This window comes from Pelobates fuscus, chromosome 12, assembly GCF_036172605.1.
Source record: "Pelobates fuscus isolate aPelFus1 chromosome 12, aPelFus1.pri, whole genome shotgun sequence".
NCBI lineage: Eukaryota > Metazoa > Chordata > Amphibia > Anura > Pelobatidae > Pelobates > Pelobates fuscus.
Genome location: NC_086328.1, coordinates 21754256 through 21782075, shown reverse-complemented (window position 1 = coordinate 21782075; position 27820 = coordinate 21754256). Strand labels below are relative to the sequence as shown.

Here is a 27820-nt window from a genome sequence, read left to right as displayed (position 1 = left end):
GTGTAACTGTAGCAAGCGTCAGTCTCTCAGTAGAGTGTAACTGTAGCCAGCGTCAGTCTCTCAGTAGAGTGTAACTGTAGCCAGGGTCATTCTCTCAGTAGAGTGTAACTGTAGCCAGCGTCAGTCTGTCAGTAGAGTGTAACTGTAGCCAGAGTCAGTCAGTAGAGTGTAACTGTAGCCAGCGTCATTCTCTCAGTAGAGTGTAACTGTAGCCAGCGTCAGTCTCTCAGTAGAGTGTAACTGTAGCCAGCGTCAGTCTCTCAGTAGAGTGTAACTGTAGCAAGTGTCAGTCTCTCAGTAGAGTGTAACTGTAGCAAGTGTCAGTCTCTCAGTAGAGTGTAACTGTAGCCAGCGTCAGTCTCTCAGTAGAGTGTAACTGTAGCCAGGGTCATTCTGTCAGTAGAGTGTAACTGTAGCCAGAGTCAGTCAGTAGAGTGTAACTGTAGCCAGGGTCATTCTCTCAGTAGAGTGTAACTGTAGCCAGCGTCAGTCTGTCAGTAGAGTGTAACTGTAGCCAGGGTCATTCTCTCAGTAGAGTGTAACTGTAGCCAGCATCAGTCTCTCAGTAGAGTGTAACTGTAGCTAGAGTCAGTCTCTCAGTAGAGTGTAACTGTAGCTAGAGTCAGTCTCTCAGTAGAGTGTAACTGTGGCCAGAGTCAGTCTGTCAGTAGAGTGTAACTGTAGCGAGCGTCAGTCTGTCAGTAGAGTGTAACTGTAGCCAGCGTCAGTCTCTCAGTAGAGTAACTGTAGCAAGCGCCAGTATTTGAGAAGAATGTCTGTTTAACTGTACATTAGCAGTCAATATATAATAGAAGAAAATGGTACGAGAAACATTGCTCTGAGGCTGGAGATGTACGTATTTAATTTACAGAGAGCTTAATAGAATAGTAATAAAAAAAGTTGTTGTTAGGCTGTACTCTAAACACTTGTAAAGATATATAAAAATGTAAACCTAGATACAATATTAGAGAATTCTTGGCACCACTCTCCCCCATTCACATTTAGTTTGTGAATGGAGAAAAACAGAATGTATACCTTTAATTACCTGTATCCCTCAGCAAGTACTGTCCATAAGTAAAACTTTAAGCTGTTTTTCTGTTGCCAAAGGCAATTTGTAGACACTTCTCGGCATCCACCCACCCACTCACTTCATATCAGACATGAAAATGGAGTAAAGCATGTATTACATTTCATTTACTGTGTTCCCCAGGAAGAGTGCCCCATAAATAAAACTTCTAATTTACTGTTTGACATAAAACAATTCTATCAATGTTTTCTCCAGAAAGTTGGTAAAATGGTCCATCGTAGAGCAAAAATGCATTAACACAGTTACAACACTTGCTCGAGATTAGTAAATGTTCTAACGGTCAGCCTACAATCTTCGTCCTGTATGTTCGTGCTTCTCGCGAGATGCCATCCCTATTTAGGAATATTCATCAATAAACTTTATGTGGAATTCTTTCACCTTCTGTAACAATGTCTTCAATTTCTCTACGGCTGGTAAAATTGTCATTCTAGAAAACACAAAAAAAAAAAACCAACAAAAATCAATGTATTAGTGAAATATTCAGATTGTCTATTTCAAGAGAAGTGCTTAGCATAGTGCACTGGTATTTGTCTAACGGAGATGGTGTAGGACAAACCACATTGACACATCCCATGTTCTTCATCAATAGCCCAGTATTGTCACGTGATCTACCTAAAGTGATACGTCCCTTCTTTCTGTCCGAACCCGCTCCCTGGCACAACACAGATCCCAGTCTCTTCCAGGAGCTGCATACAGTAAAACATATCAGGAGCCATTCGGAGTTCCTGAAGAAAGACGACAAACACATGTATATTTCTTATTTTGAAATGGTTATACCTTTAACAAACTTTTTTAAAAAACAAAGTTTGGAAAAAAAACGACAAGAAAAATCCAGGCAATTAGACCAAAATAGGAAAATCAAACAATACATGTAGTTAAACCTTACTGGTTCAATTTAAATTGAGGAATAAAAATCATAGAATTTAAATGCTGTAATTCATTTTAAAAATGCTTATTCACAAAACTGGAAGCATCAAGGGAATTGCATTTTTTTTAGTCTAGAATAGTCAAGTTGGAAAAATTCTCAAACTTTCCAGGCTCTGATATTTTGGTCTAGAATTTGCAATTCAAGTAATACATTTCCACAATTGCAGGTTGAGGAACAACAAGTGGGTTTCATAACACGACACCATGCACATAATACGCAAAGGATCAGGAAGCAGAGATTGTGCAACGCAGATGTCAAAACAACCTATCCTCCCTCTGGGTGTAAGGTGCTTTACTGTTTATAGAACTAGAACTCACTTAGACTGTAAGCGTGTTGAGCAGTGCCCTCTCCACCCCTTGTTCCTGCAATCCCCTGTTTTGTTGATATTCTTTGTTTTATTTTTTGCCCACTGTACAGAGTTACAGATTTTTTTTTTGGGATCTCACAATCCTGGCGTGAAATAAAATACCAGTTTCCTGGTTACACAGATTACTTGTTTCATCCCCAAAAGTGGCTGGTTGCCTCAATGTCTATGTCACTGCGTCCGGGCCACAGTGCAGTCTCAAAAAGCATGTGTTACCATTACATTAATGTGGTGTCATGGATTAATTTGTAAATAGACTAAAATGTTATAGTAGAAAAAACAAACAAACAAAAAAAAAAACACATTGCTCAAGGTCAAACAACTCATTTTGAGAGCTGTGTCCGGCGCCCCAGACACTTGAGCGGTAAATTTCGTGTGATTACCATTCACCGCGGTATATTACCCGTAACAATAATTTGGTTAGAAAAGCAAGAAATCTCCATACTGTGTATTAGGAACTGACCTTAGCTCTCTGTACGGCTTTATCGGGGATGAAAATCCTGGGGAAGGCGTACATGGCGCCTTGCAGAGAGTTACATTTAATGCCGGGAATTTGATTAAATATTTCCTCCGTTAGTTTAGCTTTATAAGCCAGGTTGGACAGAACAGCTTCCTTCTCCTACAGGAACGACAAGAGAAAAGAATTTTAAAACACCAACGAGGAGAATAATGAACTCTTTGTACATGAAAATGATAAAGGACAGAACGTATTACTCTCTGCATTTCACAGAACAGAATGCACAGCAGGTCAGAGAGGGGTCTGTGAAACCTCAGATCCACTTCACGCTCACAAGCAATTACACAAGACTATGATCATATTTCTAGTCTTGGATGGAATAAACAAATTAACACTTCACATACCTAAATCATTTAGCTTGCTGAAGTGTGTGCAGAATGTGGCCTCTTATTTTTCCTCTTCATTTTACAAAAAGTGTGGACTCCAATAGAAATCTGCACTTTTAAAAATTAATCTTGCTACACTCCCTGGCCGTTAGACATACACCTAGTCCTGTAACTTCCTGGTTTGTTTAGCTCAGTGGAGCTAAAATCAAGAGGCAGCAGTTGCCCAGAGAACCTGCCCTGCAGCTCGTTGAGCTGTATTGGGAAGTCTGTGATTGGACGGTCACAGAAAGTCTGGGCGGGGTTAGAAGGGGAGGGCTTGCTAAGGCTGCAGACAAGATTTTGCAAGCTGTTTTTAGATATACCCCTAATAAAAATGCATAATGAAATACATTTTTAATGGGATATATCAACTAAACAGTGATTTTTCTAAATTTTATAGTTTGTATTTGGGCAGTGGAGTGTCCTTTTAATTATGTTCAGACTTCGGAGTAAAAAGGCAAAATCACCAGTCAAATCAGGAGCTTTCAAAGTCCACAATACATAAATGCAGTCACAAGACATATGAAATCAGACATTCAGCATTGCTATTTACTAAACCAAGAATTGTTAGGAATTAGTCAGGGAATTTCACATTTAAGCTGGAACCATAGCTTCCTTGGAGAATTTTTCCAGTTCCGCTATTTTAGCCTACAATTTGCAATCCCACTGTGAAATCTAGACAACTAGCAGTTCAAGGAATAGTTATTTAGTTAGTTATGAAAGCATTCCGCATAATATGCCAATAGTGTAACTATACACCCTGTGCGATCACAGTTACAGGACAGAACCACCACCAACATGAATGGGATCTGCTCTGCATTGAGTAAAGCAAATTAAACGGTTTAAGCTGGATTAGAAAATGAAAATGCTAAAAGTAAAGATTGCCCCGGTGTATGCCATTCTAGTATAAAAAGCCGTACCCTGATAAAACGATTGTAGGACTCCTCTTCAGGCTTTGGTGGGTTGACGACCACATCCATAGCTGCCTGTCCTGAGACTGGAGGGCAGAGCCGGACAGACAGCATTTTAACCAGCTGAGCTGCGATGTCTCGGTGTAAGTTCACAACCTCCATATACCCTCCTCTATAACCGCACCTAAAAGAACACACACACACATTACGGGATTGAGCCATGAATTACATGACGTGGGGGGTGGGTTGTCGATCAAGCAGCCAATTAACGCTTCGCAATGCACTGCTCACCTTGCAAGCATGTAAAACGCTACAGAACTAAACATTACAGAATGTCGTCTGAAATCTTGTTATTTTTATAGAAATCCGAAGGGGAATTCGAATTGGTTTTACGACAATCGCAGTACGATTTTATTTTAAACGAATGTGCCAAAACATGTTGATTGTAAAGTTAGTTCTGAAAAACGTACTCGCCCGTGTATCCCTTGGAAGTAGAGTGGAAAGACGCAAGCTCCACGTTAGTGAAATATTCTGGGCCCATTTCACACAGTACTTTCTTGAAGGAGTGAAACTTGCAGTTGTCCGAATAAACGTTATCTTGATACACCTGGAAAGAACAACAGCTTTTCATTAATTACTGGAAAGAAAAATTCTAAAAGCAAAGTTTAAATAATCTATGGCCATACCTCGTCTGCCAACAGAAAGAGTCCCTCTTCCCATGCAAAGTGAATCACCTCTTCTATACAATGTCTGCTCTGCACCTGGCCTGGAAGGGAAACGTTCAACAGGAGACACACATTATATTATTGGTCATCTATTCATTAAACTGAGAACTGAAATGAATTAACAAGAGAATTGGAGTTAGATTGAATCTACCAAAAGCCAGAAACATTTTATTTGTTTTAGTAACAAAATGTATCATTACCTTGTCTATAACACAGTGGTGCCCAATAGAAGTGATTTGTATAAAGTTATTTTAGCTTTTATTATGGCATGGTTTAAAAAAGGTCCGCAAGCTAATGAGCTAATGCCGTGTACATATTGTAGATCGCTGTCAAAAATAAATATTAAAGAAAAGTCCAAACCACTGCTGCACAAAGTTAGATAGAACACACAATGAACAATAAAAGTGTGAGACATGTGACTAGCACTGGCCGGCCCTTTCCACGAACCTGTTGGGTTTCCTGGGTTGATGATACATAGGACTTTGGGGTTACAGTAATCCCTGGCGTGGTACAAGGCTCTCCGCAGCTCGTTCACATCCAGCGCCCAGCAGTTCTCCTCGTCCAGATAGTAGTTCACCTGGATAGCGTCCAATTCAGATATGGCAGCCGAATACAAGGGATACTGCGGAATAGGGATCATGATTCCTGTCCGGGATTTGTCCTCTCCAGACACAAGGATTTTCAGGATACTCTGTGTAGAGACAGTACATTATATTGATGCTGCCTGAGATAATATTGTTATAATATCACAGATAATCCCCATTTACAATCCATTAACTTTATATTGGGAAGATCCCAACTGACGTGCAGGGCCACAGAGAATAATGCCACAGTCTGATATGAGTAAGAGTGTTATTACACTAGTGGGACTACAGTGTGGAGCTTCTGCAGCTCAGGTTTAATCTATTTTATTTTTTATATTGTGATTGTGTAGGCATGTATTTTGCCTCTACCTCATCCTATGCATAATAGTCTGATATGACGCTGGTTATGTGAATTGCTAAGACACAAGAAAGTGTCTTTCATATACCGTTCATAAAGTATATTTTATTACTTTAAAGGCTCACCTGCATATTGAGTTTCAAAGGGACACTATAGTCACCAAAACAACTTTAGCTTAATGAAGCAGTTTTGGTGTATAGATCATGCCCCTGGAGTCTCACTGCTCAATTCGCTGCCTTTTAGGAGTTAAATCCCTTTGTTTATGCAGCCCTAGTCACACCTTCCTGCATGTGACTTGCACAGCCTTCCTAAACACTTCCTGTAAGGTGTCATCTAATGTTTACACTTCCTTTTATTGCACAGGCCCTTTTAATTTAGAATTTCTTATTGCCTGCTCTGTTGAAACCTTTGTTTTTTTTCATGAAGACTGTGTAAGTCTGGAAAGGTGTGGCTAGGGATGCATAAATAGAAACAAACGTGATTTAACTCCTAAATGGCAGTGAATTTAACAGTGAGACTTCAGATGTATGATATATCCACTAAAACTGCTTAATTAAGCTAAAACTGCTTTGGTGACTATAATGTCTTTTTAAATTCTCCCTGGCACGGTCACCTGGGTAACGCTGAGTGTCCCTGACTTTTCATCTCATAGTATATTAACAGAATAAAATGTCTCCTTTTAAAGTGTTTAATATAATTTTATAATAAGTTACTCATGCAATGCTGGAGCATACATTTTTTTTTTTTTTTTTTAAATTAAACAGGGATTTGGGCAAATTTACCAGAAAATAGCAAATTGTACGCCACAATAGCCAGATTGGAGAACTTCAATCCAATTAACCTGAATGTAGTACAAAAAGAAACTGATCGGTGTATTGTGTGTTCTGCCCAGCTCTTGTCTCTGGAGGCTTGTTTCTCACCCTGTGCCTGTTTCTTTTGTGTTCTGTATACTATACAAATTGAACAGCTATCAAACCTGTTGAGAGGTACAAGGTCAAAAACAGGCTACTGAGGGTATAAAGGTACTGAGCCATGGTGGGTGCGCAATCGACTTACTGCAATGCCATCACTTGCACCAGTGGTTAGATAAATATTATCTGGATCAGCAGGGATGCCTCCGTCTCGCTGCATAATGTACTGAGCAACGTTTTCTCGGATACAGCGCACTCCTTGGCTGGAACTGTAAGAGCCTAAAATACAGAATAAGAATTAACACACACACAGCGACCATTGCAATAAGGGATTCTGGGTAATTATCTGCCTTATTCATTATCACACAACGCAAAGAGCTCCCAGTGTAAGCAGGAATTCTGGGTAAACACCTACTTTATCCATAATCACACAACGCACAGAGCGAACACTGCATTCAGGGATTCTGGGTAATACCCTGTGCAATCCCATAATCACACAATATGCAGGGAGGTCATAATGAGGTAGTTCACATAATCTTTATTCTTAATATTTGTTGTAAGACGTGAGCTACTGCCCTTTATATATCACTGCTAGTGTTTATTACTTGAACTGGAAGACAATTCCATGTATCTACCACCATTTTATTTTTTAACAATTCTTTATTTTAAGCATGGGAATGGCTGCAGGCAACCGCTTCCCAGCAGTATTGAACAGCATTATTATACACAGTTATTATAATGACAATGTGACATAAGTGCATTCCATAGAAACATATTATGTCATTAGAATTGAGCTAATTCCACTCTCTTAGTGTCTTTTTTTAAAGACCTCCTTCAAGAGGAAACGTTAAATAGACAGTAGAGATTCAGAAAAGCCAGGAGAACAGAGAGAGAGAGGAGAGAAGAAAAAAAAAAAAAGAAGAGAATAGTCCCGTCGCCGTTTGCCATCGCCTCCTCTGCATCCCTCGCTGGCCCCTCTAGCCGCTTGTTTCCGTATAGACCTTCCGAATTTGGTCATAGAGCTACAGACTTGGGCCGATAGCTTGTCCATAAGATAATTGTCTTTGAGTTTCAATATGATGGTCTTTATTCGGACGCTCAGTGTCTACCATCGCATTGTATCGCTGTTTGCCTTTACTATTTGATTTGAACATTAGTCCTCATTCCTTCACCCTCCACCTTCCCATCCAGACCTTTTGTTACACAGTAACCTTCTTAAAGGTAAGTCACTTACCCAGGCTCTGCCCGCCGCATGATTGAAGGATCTTACTTGCTCGGAGTTTTGCATCAAGTGGGAAACTAGGATCATCCATCAGTTCTGGGTAGGTACAAAGTGCAATAACCTGGTAATATCAACAGAATAGTAAAATTAAACATGGTTTGCCTCTGATCCCTCCTCGGCCAGTACACCCTCTGCAGAGCTGATTCCTATAAATAAATGTTAAATAACCCATGTGCTCTGTATTATAGCCAAACTGCTTGCACACCCTGGATTGCAGCTAAATCACCCCTTGTACCCTGGATTTCATCTTAAAATTCCCCTTGTACCCTGGATTGCAGGGTAAAATCTCCCCTTGTAGACTGGATTGCAGGGTAAAATCTACCCTTGTAGCCTGGATTGCAGCTAAATTCCCACCTTGCATGCTGGATTGCAGTTAAATCCCCCTTGTACCTTGAATTCCAGCTAAACTCCCCGTTGTATCCTCAATTCCAGCTAAAACTCCCCTTGTAGATTACAGCCAAATTCCCCATCTTATCCTGAATTACAGCTAACTCCCCCATTTTATCGTGAAGTACAGCTAAATCCCCCCTTGTACTCTGGATTACAGCTAAATCCCCCCTTGTACTCTGGATAACAGCTAAATCTCCCCCAGGTACCCTGGATAACAGCTAAATCTCCCCCAGGTACCCTGGATAACAGCTAAATCTCCCCCAGGTACCCTGGATAACAGCTATATCTCCCCCAGGTACCCTGGATAACAGCTATATCTCCCCCAGGTACCCTGGATAACAGCTATATCTCCCCCAGGTACCCTGGATAACAGCTATATCTCCCCCAGGTACCCTGGATAACAGCTATATCTCCCCCAGGTACCCTGGATAACAGCTATATCTCCCCCAGGTACCCTGGATAACAGCTAAATCTCCCCCAGGTACCCTGGATAACAGCTAAATCTCCCCCAGGTTTCCTGGATAACAGCTAAATCTCCCCCAGGTACCCTGGATAACAGCTAAATCTCCCCCAGGTACCCTGGATAACAGCTAAATCTCCCCCAGCTACCCTGGATAACAGCTAAATCTCCCCCAGGTACCCTGGATAACAGCTAAATCTCCCCCAGGTACCCTGGATAACAGCTAAATCTCCCCCAGGTACCCTGGATAACAGCTAAATCTCCCCCAGGTACCCTGGATAACAGCTAAATCTCCCCCAGGTACCCTGGATAACAGCCTAATTCCCCCCTTGTACACTGGATTACAGAAAAATCCCCCCACGCACCCTGCAGAGTCACTCATCTCAATCTGGAGTACAGCTGATTCACCCCCTGCACCCTGTATAACAGCTCAATCTCCCCCTACACTCAGAATTACAGCTAGATTTCTCTTTCCTCCATGAAATACAGCCCTACGCAGCCTATCCCTGGACCAATGTTACAGCCAAATCCCCTGTGAAAGCTGTATCATAAGAGCAAAAATACAGCCACATCTCCTTCACACCCTGTATTACAACCAAATCCCTCCACTTCCTTTAAGCTTATCCCAGGGCTATTATAGTCAACCACACCAAAGCACCAAAATCCCATTTAATCTGTCAGTATAACCACTCTCTGTGAACCCACATGCCGAGACACGTCAGGTCCTGCACGTTATAGTCCCACTAATAGGAATAATTAGAAGGATATCCCCAACGTGGTCTCCATGTAATATCAATGTTACTATCTGTCAGAATGGTGTTGCAATTCACGCAATAGGTAAAAGAGAATGTTTAGTTTACCTGCCGAAGAAAGGTGATTGGCTGCTGTCCCATTGCATGTGCATCTCCAATATTGGCTTTGATAACCTCACGGAATGGCTTCACAACACCCTAAACAGGACCAGAAACACAGCTAAAATGTACCCACAAACATTTATATCAGCATATCATTTTCTTTCTTCACACTGCGGGTTTAGACATAATAATATGGCTACAAACACAGGCCGCAGAATATCTATTAAAGGGACACTATAGTCACCAAAACACCTTTAGCTTAATTAAGCATGTTTGGTGTATAGATCATGTCCCTGCAGTCTCACTGCTCAATTCTCTGCCATTTAGGAGTTAAATCACTTTGTTTACATAGCCCTAGTTACACCTCACTGCATATGACTTGCACAGCCTGCATGAAATCAAAATGGCTTCATTTTCAACCAGATGTTATTTACTTTAAAAGTTTTTATCTCCTGCTTTGTAAATTGAACTTTGATTACATATGGGAGTCTAGAAGAAAAAAGGGGAGGAAAAATGGAAGCTTAGGGAGACACTCAAATAAGTGGGGGTAACCCACAATAAACTACCAGGGTAGTAACAAGGAGAGGAGAAGACAGTGAGTGCCCTATTTGGAAAAAAAATGAATAAAATATAACTTTTAATAATCCAACGATAAAAAGTGACAATTATATCAAATAAGTAAATAGAGTATGAGATATACTCCAACACTGGTCATGTCCACCTAGTATGACATGTCTATTAGAAGGACTAGCGAGGTATTAGGCCGTCCTTACTAAAAGAAAGGGAGAAAAAATGAGAGAGGTAAAAAACACCCGTACAGAGGACCTGTTTCAAATTTTACAGGATACCTCTGGAGTGTTTTATTGTAATAAAACAAAGTTTCGAGTATCGATACAATATGGATAACTATGTAACAATTTAAACACAGTGTTACTGGGTACAAGTATGGCACTGTTAACTACCAAATAACTAGTGCCCATAAGTGCAGTATTAATAACTGTGTAGCAATCTAGGCATTATGTATAGTGTTAACCGTTTAAGGTATGGCGCTGCTAGCAGAAAGTCACTAGTGCCCCAACAGGAAACCTAATAGACACACAAAAATGCAGAGGACCTGTTCTAAAGTTTTCAGGGTGCCTCTGCGAGGTCTATTACAACAAAACAAAGTTGCAAATTAGACCCAGTATGAATAACTATGTTGCAATATCCACATAATGATTAGCAGCTTTAAGAACTATAAACCCTAGATGATACAAAGGTAGCATAGTAATTATGGCATAGTAATTGAAAAAATAGAGTAGTGCCCCAACAGTAAACTGAAAAAAGTCTCAAGTAAAGACACAGTATAAACAACTGTATTGCAGGTCCCACCAGGATGAATGCTCGGGATTTTTGTGAAAGCACGGTATGAGTGATCTCTAGACCGTGCTGAGTGCTGTTACACTAAATCCACCGTATCCCTTGGCAATCAAGGCATTATGTAAGCCGCTTAGAGAATGCCCCTATTAACTGAGAAAAAGTGTGTAAAAAAAAAAAAAAAGGGGGTAAATGACTGGTGCCTCAACAGGCTAATAAGACACCAATACAGGGGACCTGTTCGACAGAGGACCTGTTCTGAAGTTTTCAGGGTACCTCTGGAATGTCTATTGCAACAAAACAAAGTTGCAAGTTTAGACACAGTATGAATAGCTGTATAGAAAAGTCGACATAGTGATTACCAGCTTAAAAGTATGGCACTGTAAGCTCAAGATGATACAATGTAACTTAACAATTCCGGCATAGTAATTAACAAAATTAAATAGTGCCCCAACAGTAAACTGAGAAAAAAGTTACAGGTTTGGACACAGTATAGGTAACTGTATTGCAAGTCCCACCAAAATGAACGCTCGGGAGTCTCCTGCATGGTCTAGCAAGCTATTAACAAAGCAAGAGATAAGACATTATAAAATAAATAATTTGCAATAAAGGAAGTGTAAACATTAGATGACTCTTTACAGGAAGTGTTTAGGAAGGATGTGTAAGTCAAATGCAGGGAGGTGTGCCTAAGGCTAAATAAAAAAGTGATTTAACACCTAAATGTCAGGGAATTGAGCAGTGGGACTGCAGGGGCATGATGTATACACCAAAACTGCTTCATTAAGTTAAAGTTGTTTTGGTGACCATAGTGTCCATTTAATGATCCTTTAATTGTAAACAAAGCATCACATGGGAAAAAAAAAGGTTATCATAACTTGTAGGCGATTTTCATTACTTTATTCGGACAGGTATTTTCCAGAGAAGTGATGGTTCCCCTTTTATTTAAGTCTAAACGCTAATAGGTGGAGTGTTATAAAGATACCCACATAATGAATTGCTGTTAATTTAAATTATTACGGGTTTTTTTTTTTATAAACAATGTAAGGCCAAATATAGCACATGTTCTCCTCACTCTCCAGATATAGCTGGGATGTTTCCTGGTGTGTCGGCTGTGAGCAATAGGCCCTAACAGTTGTCATGGGAGCTGGGACAAAGAGGCCATTGTTAGAGGAGATTTCAACACAGATCTATACACCGTCAACCCCTATTAAATCAGCCTTTATCTAGCAATCCAGATTAAAAAAAAAAAAAACTTCTTTATTTTTCTTGTGCATAAGATAACAGACTCAGAAAAGATTGCAGAGCCATGACAGCAGATGCAAGCAATTTAATAGCAATCGATGACATGGCAGGTAAAATAGCACATTTTATATTTGTTAGAAATAGCAGGCTAGGAATACTTGAGTAAACTATAGTAGAGTAGCTAGGCTACGTATGCATGCTTAAATAGTAATTGTGCTTAGAACTTAAGACATATTGATGGTATTTCTAAGTACGCAAGATGCCAAGCCATAACAGGATAAACTAACATGTCTTAATGAAATATATATGCTAGGCCTCAGGAATGCTGGACCAGAGCTCCGTGTCAGAGTGTCTCGTAATCCTGACACAACTTGGTCGAGTTTTGCTTGTTTTCGCTGAATTTACACGGATTATAGCGAGATTTGTGAGGAGCGCTCGTCCCATGCGTCTGCTCGTCTAGATGGTCAGGCCCCGCCTCCACCCCCTACATTTTTAATATATGTTCAATTGCTTCTTGTGACAGTTCTATAGAATAGAGATAGTATCTAAGTACTGCAAAGCCCATGGTATCAAAGAAAATATTAAATATGTCTCTACAGCAAGGGAGTTTTATCTCATAAAAACGGGAAGTTGGTTTCAGTGCTACTCTGTAGATAGTTATCAGTTTACTCACACACACAAAAAAAGGAGATTTATCTGTTATATTGTAGAACTTCATGGCTGTAATATTAAAATTCTAAAAGGTCTGTTTCAAATGTAAATCATCCGACCTTTGAAGAGTTTCTGTTATGTAAGCCTTCTTTAGACAAAATCAATGAGGCTCCAGTGACAGGGAAGTGCGACTAAAGGGTTATTCCAACCACCATCACCACTTCATTGATTTGAAGTGGTCATGGTGCCTGTAATTTGTACGCTTTCACAGTTAAACGCTGCACATACAGAGATTAACCCCTCAGCTCCACCTCCGGCAGCGTTATTAAGCAGGCCAGAACATGGTTCCAGGCAGGCCAATGTAAATTCTGTGCAAAATTCTCGTGCCACCCTTGTCTATCCTCTCTGCCCTCTGGTGAGGAGGTGGGACGTCAGGCAAGGAAGGATTCTCAGCAATGTCGTAAATAATCCTGTATCTGGGGTGTCAGTGCGTTGTGGTAAATTATTTGGGGGGTCTTCTTCTGGTCCAAAAAGAAATAATTGAAACTAAAAAAACAGAACTAATGAAGTATCCGAAACCAAACAGGTCGGCCTTTTAACCCCTTAAGGACCAAACTTCTGGAATAGAAGGGAATCACGACATGTCACACATGTCATGCGTCATTAAGGGGTTAATATAAGTCAAGTCTTTCTCTCAGTGTGAGGCGATTTAGATACTTATCGTTAGAGAAAGCGGTCTGTCAGCGGAATGTAGCAGATAAATGGAAAAAAAGCACAACACCAAGTAAGGCTTTAGAAGCCATATTAAGGGAAACTGGCTGAATGGTAGTAGTGCTTTTATGATCGTCTCGCTTGGCAAACATGGAAAGAGGGCTGTGATGACTATCTAGCTGAGAATCAGATTCAGCTGAGCGGTGCTTTTACCACCCACATATAAACATAAAATACGATGGTGCAAATCCCCGGTATGAATTGATAGCATGGCCTGTGAAACTGGGAGTTTTAAAGAGCCACTGTCACAATTTACAGTGCTCTTCTAATTCTGGCACAGAGTTTTCAAAAATGAAAAAAAAACGTTTAAGAATTTTAGTAAAACAAAAAGCACGACCCATAGAAAAAAATTGGATCAGCTATTGTCTTGGTCACAAATCTCAGTAGTGACAATTCCGTTTAAATGCAAATGACATTTTCAAAATTGTTGATGAGAAAACACACTGGCAGTGTACACACGTCATACGAAAGGCAGATAATTTAATCAGGATATATCTAGTTACTGCTTGCCATCCACCGGGTCTATTTGAGCCAAGAGGCTTTATAGTTAGAGGATCAACAACAAACAGATTTACAAAATATGTCTGCTCAAATATTTGGAGGTCACATGAATTAGAAAGACGTTGATCTTATTGTGGGCATGCCAAGCTGCTTCTAATCCATTAACCTAGCAAAATGCACCGCAAGCGGGTTTGGGGAGGAATAGCCTGGAGAAATGCATTGTAAGCAATAGAAACCCCCGTTAGGATATCTCACAATCTATTTCTGTACAAAGACAAAAAGAAAGGGAGTGGGAGGGGTGTGCAGCACGGCTGATGCAATGAGTACCAATCCCCCAACTGTTGGGAGTTCATAGAAAATTTGAAATGATTTTCAAATTTTAGGCACTTGGAGAATGTTTTAATTTTGCTATGTTGGATTGAAAAAAAAATAATAAATGTAATTTCCGGCAACACACATTTTAGTAATTTATTTGAATATTTCAGGGAATAGGGATCCTTAACACTGCAACAGCAAAGTAAACATCATATGAGAATTGGCTATTTTTTTAATGGTCAGTTTCTTTTCTATGTTAATATTCAGTGACTGAAGAGTTGGCAAATCCCAGAAAACATGGCGAATCTGTCAAAAACACACACACACATGCTGCCCCCATACAGGTATACTATACAGAGGCTATCCCCATACAGGTATACTATACAGAGGCTATTCCCATACAGGTATACTATACAGAGGCTATTCCCATACAGGTATACTATACAGAGGCAATCCCCATACAGGTATACTATACAGAGGCTATCCCCATACAGGTATACTATACAGAGGCAATCCCCATACAGGTATACTATACAGAGGCTATCCCCATACAGGTATACTATACAGAGGCAATCCCCATACAGGTATACTATACAGAGGCTATCCCCATACAGGTATACTATACAGAGGCTATCCCCATACAGGTATACTATACAGAGGCTATCCCCATACAGGTATACTATACAGAGGCTATCCCCATACAGGTATACTATACAGAGGCTATCCCCATACAGGTGTACTATACAGAGGCTATCCCCATACAGGTATACTATACAGAGGCTATCCCCATACAGGTGTACTATACAGAGGCTATCCCCATACAGGTATACTATACAGAGGCTATCCCCATACAGAGGCTGCCCCCATACAGGTATACTATACAGAGGCTATTCCCATACAGAGGCTATGCCCATACAGGTGTACTATACAGAGGCTATGCCCATACAGGTATACTATACAGAGGCTATCCCCATACAGGTATACTATACAGAGGCAATCCCCATACAGGTATACTATACAGAGGCTATTCCCATACAGAGGCTATGCCCATACAGGTGTACTATACAGAGGCTATTCCCATACAGGTATACTATACAGAGGCTATCCCCATACAGGTATACTATACAGAGGCAATCCCCATACAGGTATACTATACAGAGGCTATCCCCATACAGGTATACTATACAGAGGCTATCCCCATACAGGTGTACTATACAGAGGCTATCCCCATACAGGTATACTATACAGAGGCTATCCCCATACAGGTATACTATACAGAGGCTATCCCCATACAGAGGCTGCCCCCATACAGGTATACTATACAGAGGCTATTCCCATACAGAGGCTATGCCCATACAGGTGTACTATACAGAGGCTATGCCCATACAGGTATACTATACAGAGGCTATCCCCATACAGGTATACTATATAGAGGCTATCCCCATACAGGTATACTATACAGAGGCTATCCCCATACAGGTATACTATACAGAGGCTATCCCCATACAGGTATACTATACAGAGGCTATCCCCATACAGGTATACTATACAGAGGCTATCCCCATACAGGTATACTATACAGAGGCTATCCCCATACAGGTATACTATACAGAGGCTATCCCCATACAGGTATACTATACAGAGGCTATCCCCATACAGGTATACTATACAGAGGCTATCCCCATACAGGTATACTATACAGAGGCTATCCCCATACAGGTATACTATACAGAGGCTATCCCCATACAGGTATACTATACAGAGGCTTTCCCCATACAGGTATACTATACAGAGGCTATCCCCATACAGGTATACTATACAGAGGCTATCCCCATACAGGTATACTATACAGAGGCTATCCCCATACAGGTATACTATACAGAGGCTATCCCCATACAGGTATACTATACAGAGGCTATCCCCATACAGGTATACTATACAGAGGCTATCCCCATACAGGTGTACTATACAGAGGCTATCCCCATACAGGTATACTATACAGAGGCTATCCCAATACAGGTATACTATACAGAGGCTATCCCCATACAGGTGTACTATACAGAGGCTATCCCCATACAGGTGTACTATACAGAGGCTATCCCCATACAGGTATACTATACAGAGGCTATCCCCATACAGGTATACTATACAGAGGCTATCCCCATACAGGTATACTATACAGAGGCTATCCCCATACAGGTATACTATACAGAGGCTATCCCCATACAGGTATACTATACAGAGGCTATCCCCATACAGGTATACTATACAGAGGCTATCCCCATACAGGTATACTATACAGAGGCTATCCCCATACAGGTATACTATACAGAGGCTATCCCCATACAGGTATACTATACAGAGGCTATCCCCATACAGGTATACTATACAGAGGCTATCCCCATACAGGTATACTATACAGAGGCTATCCCCATACAGGTATACTATACAGAGGCTATCCCCATACAGGTATACTATACAGAGGCTATCCCCATACAGGTATACTATACAGAGGCTATCCCCATACAGGTATACTATACAGAGGCTATCCCCATACAGGTATACTATACAGAGGCTATCCCCATACAGGTATACTATACAGAGGCTATCCCCATACAGGTATACTATACAGAGGCTATCCCCATACAGGTATACTATACAGAGGCTATCCCCATACAGGTATACTATACAGAGGCTATCCCCATACAGGTATACTATACAGAGGCTATCCCCATACAGGTATACTATACAGAGGCTATCCCCATACAGGTATACTATACAGAGGCTATCCCCATACAGAGGCTGCCCCCATACAGGTATACTATACAGAGGCTATTCCCATACAGAGGCTATGCCCATACAGGTGTACTATACAGAGGCTATGCCCATACAGGTATACTATACAGAGGCTATGCCCATACAGGTATACTATACAGAGGCTATGCCCATACAGGTATACTATACAGAGGCTATGCCCATACAGGTATACTATACAGAGGCTATGCCCATACAGGTATACTATACAGAGGCTATTCCCATACAGAGGCTATTCCCATACAGAGGCTATTCCCATACAGAGGCTATCCCCATACAGAGGCTATCCCCATACAGAGGCTATCCCCATACAGAGGCTATCCCCATACAGAGGCTATCCCCATACAGAGGCTATCCCCATACAGAGGCTATCCCCATACAGAGGCTATCCCCATACAGAGGCTATCCCCATACAGAGGCTATCCCCATACAGGTATACTATACAGAGGCTATTCCCATACAGAGGCTATGCCCATACAGGTGTACTATACAGAGGCTATGCCCATACAGGTGTACTATACAGAGGCTATCCCCATACAGGTGTACTATACAGAGGCTATCCCCATACAGGTGTACTATACAGAGGCTATCCCCATACAGGTGTACTATACAGAGGCTATCCCCATACAGGTGTACTATACAGAGGCTATCCCCATACAGGTGTACTATACAGAGGCTATCCCCATACAGGTGTACTATACAGAGGCTATCCCCATACAGGTGTACTATACAGAGGCTATCCCCATACAGGTGTACTATACAGAGGCTATCCCCATACAGGTGTACTATACAGAGGCTATCCCCATACAGGTGTACTATACACAGAGGCTATCCCCATACAGGTGTACTATACACAGAGGCTATCCCCATACAGGTGTACTATACAGAGGCTATCCCCATACAGGTGTACTATACAGAGGCTATCCCCATACAGGTGTACTATACAGAGGCTATCCCCCATACAGGTGTACTATACAGAGGCTATCCCCCATACACGTATACTATACAGAGGCTATCCCCATACACGTGTACTATACAGAGGCTATCCCCATACACGTGTACTATACAGAGGCTATCCCCATACACGTATACTATACAGAGGCTATCCCCATACACGTATACTATACAGAGGCTATCCCCCATACACGTATACTATACAGAGGCTATCCCCCATACACGTGTACTATACAGAGGCTATCCCCCATACACGTGTACTATACAGAGGCTATCCCCATACAGGTGTACTATACAGAGGCTATCCCCATACAGGTGTACTATACAGAGGCTATCCCCATACAGGTGTACTATACAGAGGCTATCCCCATACAGGTGTACTATACAGAGGCTATCCCCATACAGGTGTACTATACAGAGGCTATCCCCATACAGGTGTACTATACAGAGGCTATCCCCATACAGGTGTACTATACAGAGGCTATCCCCATACAGGTATACTATACAGAGGCTATCCCCATACAGGTATACTATACAGAGGCTATCCCCATACAGGTATACTATACAGAGGCTATCCCCATACAGGTATACTATACAGAGGCTATTCCCATACAGAGATACTATACAGAGGCTATTCCCATACAGAGGAGATCCCCATACAGGAGTGCTATACAGAGGAGATCCCCATACAGGAGTGCTATACAGAGGAGATCCCCATACAGGAGTGCTATACAGAGGAGATCACCATACAGGAGTGCTATACAGAGGCTATCCCCATACAGGAGTGCTATACAGAGGAGATCCCCATACAGGAGTGCTATACAGAGGAGATCCCCATACAGGAGTGCTATACAGAGGAGATCCCCATACAGGAGTGCTATACAGAGGAGATCCCCATACAGGAGTGCTATACAGAGGAGATCCCCATACAGGAGTGCTATACAGAGGAGATCCCCATACAGGAGTGCTATACAGAGGAGATCCCCATACAGGAGTGCTATACAGAGGAGATCCCCATACAGGAGTGCTATACAGAGGAAATCCCCATACAGGAGTGCTATACAGAGGAAATCCCCATACAGGAGTGCTATACAGAGGAAATCCCCATACAGGAGTGCTATACAAAGGAGATCCCCATACAGCAGTGCTATACAGAGGAGATCCCCATACAGCAGTGCTATACAGAGGAGATCCCCATACCACCCTGCAGTGTCAGTAGCAGATCCTGACATGCAGTGTCAGACCCCCCCGGCCCCATACAGTGAGGTCTCACCCGTTGCAGCTCGCTCTCTATCTCCCCGGCTCTCAGCACTATGGGGCCCCGCACCGCGTACTCCACCGCCCGGACCTGGGGGTTCATGGACTGCAGGGTGAGGATCTTCTCCCGGCTCTTCCCATCCAGCGGGGAGCTCACCGCGGGCCCCCCCGCCGCAGTGCTGTAACACAGGACCCCCCGGGGCCAGCACCCCCTCACTGCCCGAGCCAGACCCCGGGCCGCAGCGATCCGAGCCCCCGGCATGGCAACACAGAGAGCCCCGCAACACAGCGACAGCATCCACCGCGCGCGGCATGCCGGGACATGGAGTGCACAGCTACACGTGCAGCCCGCACCAGCCTGCAGGACAGGAGCTCACAGAACTACACTACCCGGCATGCTCCGCGGGCGGGATACAAACTGGGCAGCGGGCAGGTCACAAAGGAGGGAATGTACCATGTGCTGCCCAGTATGCACAGAACACATGGTGGTACCCGGGGTGTGAATCACATGGTACGGGGGGAGTCACATGGAACCAGGGGGGAGTCACATGGTACCCGAGGTGTGAGTCACATGGTAGGGGAGAGTCACATGGTACCCGAGGTGTGAGTCACATGGTATGGGGGGAGTCATATGGAACCCGGGGGGAGTCACATGGTACCCGAGGTGTGAGTCACATGGTAGGGGGGAGTCACATGGTATGGGGGGAGTCACATGGTACCCGAGGTGGGAGTCACATGGTAGGGGGGAGTCACATGGAACCCGGCTGAGTCACATGGTACCCGAGGTGTGAGTCACATGGTATGGGGGGAGTCACATGGAACCCGGGGGAGTCACATGGAACCCGAGGTGTGAATCACATGGTAGGGGGAGTCGCATGGAACCCGGGGGAGTCACATGGTACCCAGGGGGGAGTCACATGGTAACCGGGGTGTGAGTCACATGGTACCCAGGGTGAGTCACATGGTACCCTGGGTGAGAGTCACATGGTACCCGGGGTGTGAGTCACATGGTACCCAGGGGGGAGTCACATGGTACCCTGGGTGTGAGTCACATGGTACCCAGGGGGGAGTCACATGGTAACCTGGGTGTGAGTCACATGGTACCGGGGTGTGAGTCACATGGTACCCAGGGGGGAGGCACATGGTACCCGGGGTGTGAGTCACATGGTACCCAGGGTTGGGAATCACATGGTGCCCGGGTGAGAGTCACATGATACCCGGGGTGTGAGTCACATGGTACCCTGGGGAGTCACATGGTACCCGGGTGTGAGTCACATGGTACCCAGGGTTGGGAATCACATGGTGCCCGGGTGAGAGTCACATGATACCCGGGGTGTGAGTCACATGGTACCCGGGGGAGTCACATGGTACCCGGGGTGTGTGTCACATGGTACCCAGGGTGTGAGTCACATGGTACCCAGGGTTGGGAATCACATGGTAACCGGGTTGTGAGTCACATGGTACCCAGGGGGGAGTCACATGGTACCCGGGGTGTGAGTCACATGGTACCCAGGGTGAGTCACATGGTACCCAGGGTTGGGAATCACATGGTGCCCGGGTGAGAGTCACATGATACCCGGGGTGTGAGTCACATGGTACCCAGGGGAGTCACATGATACCCGGGGTGTGAGTCACATGGTACCCAGGGTTGGGAATCACATGGTGCCCGGGTGAGAGTCACATGATACCCGGGGTGTGAGTCACATGGTACCCGGGGGAGTCACATGGTACCCGGGGTGTGTGTCACATGGTACCCAGGGTGTGAGTCACATGGTACCCAGGGTTGGGAATCACATGGTAACCGGGTTGTGAGTCACATGGTACCCGGGGTGTGAATTATTATTATTATTATTATTATAGCAATTTATATAGCACCAACAGATTCCGTAGCGCTTTACAATATTATGAGAAGGGATTTAACTATAAATAGGACAATTACAAATAAACTTACAGGAACAATAGGTTGAAGAGGACCCTGCTCGATTGAGCTTACATTCTATAGGAGGTGGGTGTAAAACACATTAGGACAGGAATTACATGGTACCCGGGGAGTCACACGGTACCCGGGGTGTGAGTCACATGGTATCGGGGTGTGAGTCACATGGTACCCGGGGTGTGAATCACATGGTACCCGGGGTGAGAGTCACATGGTACCCAGGGTGAGTCACATGGTACCCAGGGTTGGGAATCACATGGTACCCGAGGTGTATCACATAGTTATTATCTCTGTGTTAAATGAGGGGTACATCATGTAAGGGGTACATAATATATACATCATGTGAGTGGTACATAATATACACATAATGTGAGGGTACATAGTATATGCCTCATGTGAGGAGTACCTAATATATACATCATGTGAGGGTACATCATATATACATCATTTGAGGGGTACATAATATATACATCATGTGAGGATACGTAATATACACATAATGTGAGGGTACATAATATACACATCATGTGAGGGAAACAATATACACATCATATGAAGGGTACATAATATATACATCATGTGAGGGGTACATAATATATACATCATGTGAGGGTACAGAATATATACATCATGTGAGGGTACATAATATATACATCAATCATGCGAGGGTACATAATACATACATCATGTGAGGGGTACAGAATATATACATCATGTGAGGGTACATAATACATACATCATGTGAGGGGTACAGAATATATACATCATGTGAGGGTACAGAATATATACATCATGCGAGGGTACATAATACATACATCATGTGAGGGGTACATAATATATACATCATGTGAGGGGTACATAATATATACATCATGTGAGGGGTACAGAATATATACATCATGTGAGGGTACAGAATATATACATCATGCGAGGGTACATAATACATACATCATGTGAGGGGTACAGAATATATACATCATTTGAGGGTACAGAATATATACATCATGCGAGGGTACATAATACATACATCATGTAAGGGTACATAATATATAAACCATATGAGGGGTACATAATATAAAAAAATCATGTTAGGGGAACATAATAAATACATCATATGAGGGGTACATAATATATACATTATTTGAGGGGTACATAATATATACATCATGTGAGGGGTAGATAATATATGCATAATATGAGTGGTACATAATATATACATCATGTAAGGGGTACATAATATATGTATCATATGAGGGGTACATAATATGAGTGGTACAGAATATATACATCATCTGAGGGGTACAGAATATATACATCATATGAGGGGTACATAATATATACATCATATGAGGGGTACATAATATATACATCATGTGAGGGTACATAATATATACATCATATGAGGGGTACATAATATATACATCATATGAGGGGTACATAATATATACATCATATGAGGGGTACATAATATATACATCATGTGAGGGTACATAATATATACATCATATGAGGGGTACATAATATATACATCACATGAGGGGTACATAATATATACATCATGCGAGGGTACATAATACATACATCATGTGAGGGGTACATAATATATACATCATGTGAGGGTACATAGTATATACATCATATGAGGGGTACATAGTATATACATCATGTGAGGGGTACATAATATATACATCATATGAGGGGTACATAATATATACATCATATGAGGGGTACATAGTATATACATCATGTGAGGGTACATAATATATACATCATATGAGGGGTACATAATATATACATCATGTGAGGGGTACATAATATATACATCATGTGAGGGGTACATAATATATACATCATATGAGGGGTACATAGTATATACATCATGTGAGGGTACATAGTATATACATCATGTGAGGGTACATAATATATACATCATATGAGGGGTACATAGTATATACATCATGTGAGGGTACATAGTATATACATCATGTAAGGGTACATAATATATACATCATGTGAGGGGTACATACAGTTAGGTGTTTATTTAATAACCTCCAGTGTGTGCAGTGGTGTACAAGAGGTGGCTGTTATGTGTATTTGTGTTGAGGCATGAGAAAGTGCAAAAGTGTAGCGTGCAGAAAATGTCATTGATTTATGGAAATGTTACGTGAATGTGCATCAAAAAAAATCTAGTTAATAACAATTTCACAACTAGCCAAGAAAAAAACACGATTAGAGACGGAAGGATATTGTACACACACACATACAAAAGGAAATTACACTATCCTAAAGACACAGAAAGTAATTTTGTGTAAGAAGCCTGTTCTATATGCTGCCTCTAGTCATTTCATGTACAGAGTTTAAATATGTTTTTAAATAGCTGCAAATTTAACAAAATAGGTATGAATGCAATTAAAGGTTCCGTTTAAGAATTCTGGGGGGGGAAATAGATGGCAAAAAAGAATAATAACATTCCACTATTTAACTTCATTCCTTTAGCAAGGTCAGACCTTTCTGTCCCTTTGGAGATAATATAATTTTTTTTAATTTGGATTTTATTGGTTTTGAACACACATACGTGTACATCGGTGTGAACATATGAAATTACTTGCATGAATTAAAGTAACTATAGGTGCAAATCACTCCACATATGGAAAACAATACTAACATAAGCTTTCCTGGAAACATAAATTGAAACATACAGCAGCATGCTAGCGTGAGTCATATTTAAAGAATGGTAATTATTATAGCCTCCTACTGCATACACTGTATAGGCATTAGTAAGGAAGGACATTACATGGGCCTAATATCTAGGTAGGGAGTCACTTGCAAAAGGTTGTAGCCGTAGGCAGCTTGGTTGGGGTCTCTTGTGCCGTGCTCCTCTCCTTCCCAGTCTCGACCACCTCTGGTTGTCCAGTCTCTGCCACTGCTTTTCTTTGTCTCATTCCAAGGATAGGGTAAGGACTGTTTCTCCGTGTGGAACTAGTAGTGCTCCATCAGCTCCCCAGTGGTACCTGACAGAGTAGTCTCAACTTCTTAGCAGCCGAGGCTAGCTTACGTTTCTCCATAAGGACAGCAAATGGTAGGTCCCCGAAGAGTGTTACCAAGCTGCCTTCAAATTGTATGCTTCCCATCGCTCTGGAGCAGGCCATGATAGAGGAGTGAACCGCTATGTCTCTAGTAACTATGATCGTGTCTCTGGGGGTGTCAGCTGGAGCTGTGGAAGCCTTACGCAATCAAAATGCCTATAACAGCATGGAGGGCCCATTGATGCGATTAGTCTCTGGGAGTAGGGTAGCAGTGCTTCTCCGCCCACCCTTTCTGATATTCCGCATAGAAGGACAATTCAGTGCCCATGACTGGATTCTATTGCGATCACAGCTCTGTTTAGGTGTTTAACCTGTTGAGTAAGGTCTTACACTTGGGTCCTGTTGTCTTGCAGCCTCGTGTCCTGTTCCCGCTTCTCCACTGCTATGATCTTCTGCTGGACAACTCCCAGGTCTCTTTTGGTGTCCTGTAGGTCAGCCTTCCACACCTTCCGCAGGTCCAGGAGCAGTTGTTTTATATCCACCTTGGTAGACGGAGAGGAGTCTTCCCCGGATTCAGAATCCTGATAGACCATAGACCTCTCTCTGCTGAGGGGAGGCCAGCGACTCCACATCCTCCTGGGACTCCTCTGATGTCTCTTCTTCGGCCCATTCTTAGGAGGCACATTCATAAAGCATTTCTTCTTGCAGGCCATCAATCCAGTCCATCATTCCCTAACTGGCATTATTTTGTTTTTGTTAAAGGCTTGTGAATTCTCAGGTATTTGCTGTGTAGTCAAAAATAAGTTTGCTGGAAAAGAACTGAAAGTACGAACAATGTCCTTAAATGGTTAGAACAGCCAGTTCGTATAAAACAAAGAAAGGGAACACCACCTAAACATAGGTTTATCAAAAGGTAACAAAAATCACTTTTTACGGTTACTGTCCATTGGCCTGTACACTATGCTCAGTTTTTACGGTTACTGTCCATTGGCCTGTACACTATGCTCAGTTTATACGGTTACTGTCCATTGGCCTGTACACTATGCTCAGTTTTTACGGTTACTGTCCATTGGCCTGTACATTATGCTCAGTTTTTACGGTTACTGTCCATTGGCCTGTACACTATGCTCAGTTTATACGGTTACTGTCCATTGGCCTGTACACTATGCTCAGTTTTTACGGTTACTGTCCATTGGCCTGTACACTATGCTCAGTTTATATGGTTACTGTCCATTGGCCTGTACATTATGCTCAGTTTTTACGGTTACTGTCCATTGGCCTGTACACTATGCTCAGTTTTTACGGTTACTGTCCATTGGCCTGTACACTATGCTCAGTTTATACGGTTACTGTCCATTGGCCTGTACACTATGCTCAGTTTTTACGGTTACTGTCCATTGGCCTGTACATTATGCTCAGTTTTTACGGTTACTGTCCATTGGCCTGTACACTATGCTCAGTTTATACGGTTACTGTCCATTGGCCTGTACACTATGCTCAGTTTTTACGGTTACTGTCCATTGGCCTGTACACTATGCTCAGTTTATATGGTTACTGTCCATTGGCCTGTACATTATGCTCAGTTTTTACGGTTACTGTCCATTGGCCTGTACACTATGCTCAGTTTTTACGGTTACTGTCCATTGGCCTGTACACTATGCTCAGTTTTTACGGTTACTGTCCATTGGCCTGTACACTATGCTCAGTTTTTACGGTTACTGTCCATTGGCCTGTACACTATGCTCAGTTTTTACGGTTACTGTCCATTGGCCTGTACACTATGCTCAGTTTTTACGGTTACTGTCCATTGGCCTGTACACTATGCTCAGTTTTTACGGTTACCGTCCTGTTTCTCAATCCTTTCCTCTAGTGGGAACAGATCAGTCCACACGTCCTCACTATCTCTCCAGTCGTCTGCTGACCATAATGAACGATTTTGCAGGTTAGCCACAGTTAAACAGACTTCCTCATCATCTTTCTGCAAAGTCACTAAATCCTTCAAACTTGGGAACGCTCCATGTGAAGACTGGATTATCGGGCGCTCCTCAGCCACCTCTATGGCCCTTGTAGTGACTTCTGTCTTTTTAGGGGAAACATAGGTTGGAGCCACAGGGCCATTATTCACAGGTTTTGGATCTGTCCAACCCCATGCCAATAAGGGGCAAGCGTGACCTATTTATTTCTCTTCCCAAAGCATAACCCCTCTATCATTACCATATGGAACCCCTCAAAACTTCCCTCTTTGGGAAAAGACTTGGGCTCTTTTGACCTTCGGCATACCCTGCTAAATTATCCACAAAAGGATCATAAATCCCGTTACTCTCTCTACAAATGTCTTAGGGGTCTCTCCCTTACCTTTTAGGGGGGGGATCCCCTTTTTCCTGGGTCTTATAAGTCAATTTAGTGGTTTTACTGCATTCTTGTCCCATTATCAAGCAGTAAGCGATCCTGTATGCAAGGCCAAATAAGGGTTTACATCCTTATAAGCTTAATATGTGTATATGTAGGTGTAGTGATTGTCTCCGCCGTAAATGTAGAATCTCTGAAGCAAGCAGGCAAGATTTCATGAGTCTTGATATCCTTCAATCACACAGTGAGGGACATGTGGTGTTTTAACATCTATTCCCTGGTCCATAGGCAGACTGCATACATCTCCTATTGAGGGGGTTTTGTCTCAGCCTCATGGAATGGTGCTGAGCTCATTCTGCACGCACACAAAATGAATATAAGTCCCATCAGTTAAATAAACAGGAGGGGCTCATAAGAATGTTACAAAAATGCAACTCTCAATCACCAGACTAAGCGAAATTACAGTCCTTATACTCGAAACATGCGATATCTTGTACTCTTTGATTACACATGCAATATCTTATACTTTATGATTGAAGAGAACAGGATGGAAAGCAGAGATGTACATATAACAAAACACTTCATTGAGTAACCTCGTCTGTGGATATTCCCATCATCCTTTACCATATGCCAAGAAAGTCCTGGGTCACAACACAAAAATAAAGCAGAAACTCCTAGACCCCCTCCTAACCAGAAGGTCTCTTATCTCCAGCCAAATAGGTTGAAGCTAACCGCCCTCACCACTATATACTCCTCTCAGAAGTTCGAAATCGCAGGCAGGACACAGGACAGGTGCTGAGAGCACAGAGAGACAGAAAATAGAGTTCTGTTACTCACCAGCAGAAGTCACAGCGGCCTGCCAGCGATCCTGGACTGGTCCCAAAGCTTTAGGAAAATTATTTTCAGTGGTGG

The 27820-nt window shown here is 42.5% G+C and overlaps 1 protein-coding gene across 2 annotated transcripts; it reads right to left on the bottom strand.

Annotated features, from left to right (window-relative positions):
• Nucleotides 1-837: 837 nt before the first annotated feature.
• On the bottom strand, nt 838-27820 carry GPT2 (glutamic--pyruvic transaminase 2). 2 transcript variants are annotated; one of them, XM_063437554.1, is made up of 11 exons: nt 27746-27820; nt 9743-9832; nt 7985-8093; nt 6896-7029; nt 5345-5588; nt 4859-4938; nt 4643-4779; nt 4182-4356; nt 2843-2998; nt 1700-1812; nt 838-1514 (listed from the first exon to the last, which is right to left on the bottom strand). In XM_063437554.1, the coding sequence occupies exons 2-11, from the start codon at nt 9773-9775 to the stop codon at nt 1424-1426; spliced, it is 1272 nt and encodes a 423-aa protein (XP_063293624.1). In that variant the 5' UTR covers nt 9776-9832; nt 27746-27820; the 3' UTR covers nt 838-1423. The 2 variants fall into 2 exon arrangements, with proteins under 2 accessions (XP_063293624.1, XP_063293623.1); XM_063437553.1 differs by lacking the exon at nt 27746-27820 and adding an exon at nt 19614-20064.

What these genes read in the sequence shown, in the direction of transcription:
- GPT2 (XM_063437553.1), bottom strand. Translation starts at nt 19,895, where the DNA reads ATGCTGTCGCTGTGTTGCGGGGCTCTCTGTGTTGCCATGCCGGGGGCT. An exon ending in GTGCAAGTGATGGCATTGCA is followed by an intron (nt 5,589 to 6,895) that starts GTAAGTCGATTG and finishes GTCTCTACACAG; the next exon opens with AGTATCCTGAAAATCCTTGT. An exon ending in CCTACAATCGTTTTATCAGG is followed by an intron (nt 2,999 to 4,181) that starts GTACGGCTTTTT and finishes TCGTTCCTGTAG; the next exon opens with GAGAAGGAAGCTGTTCTGTC.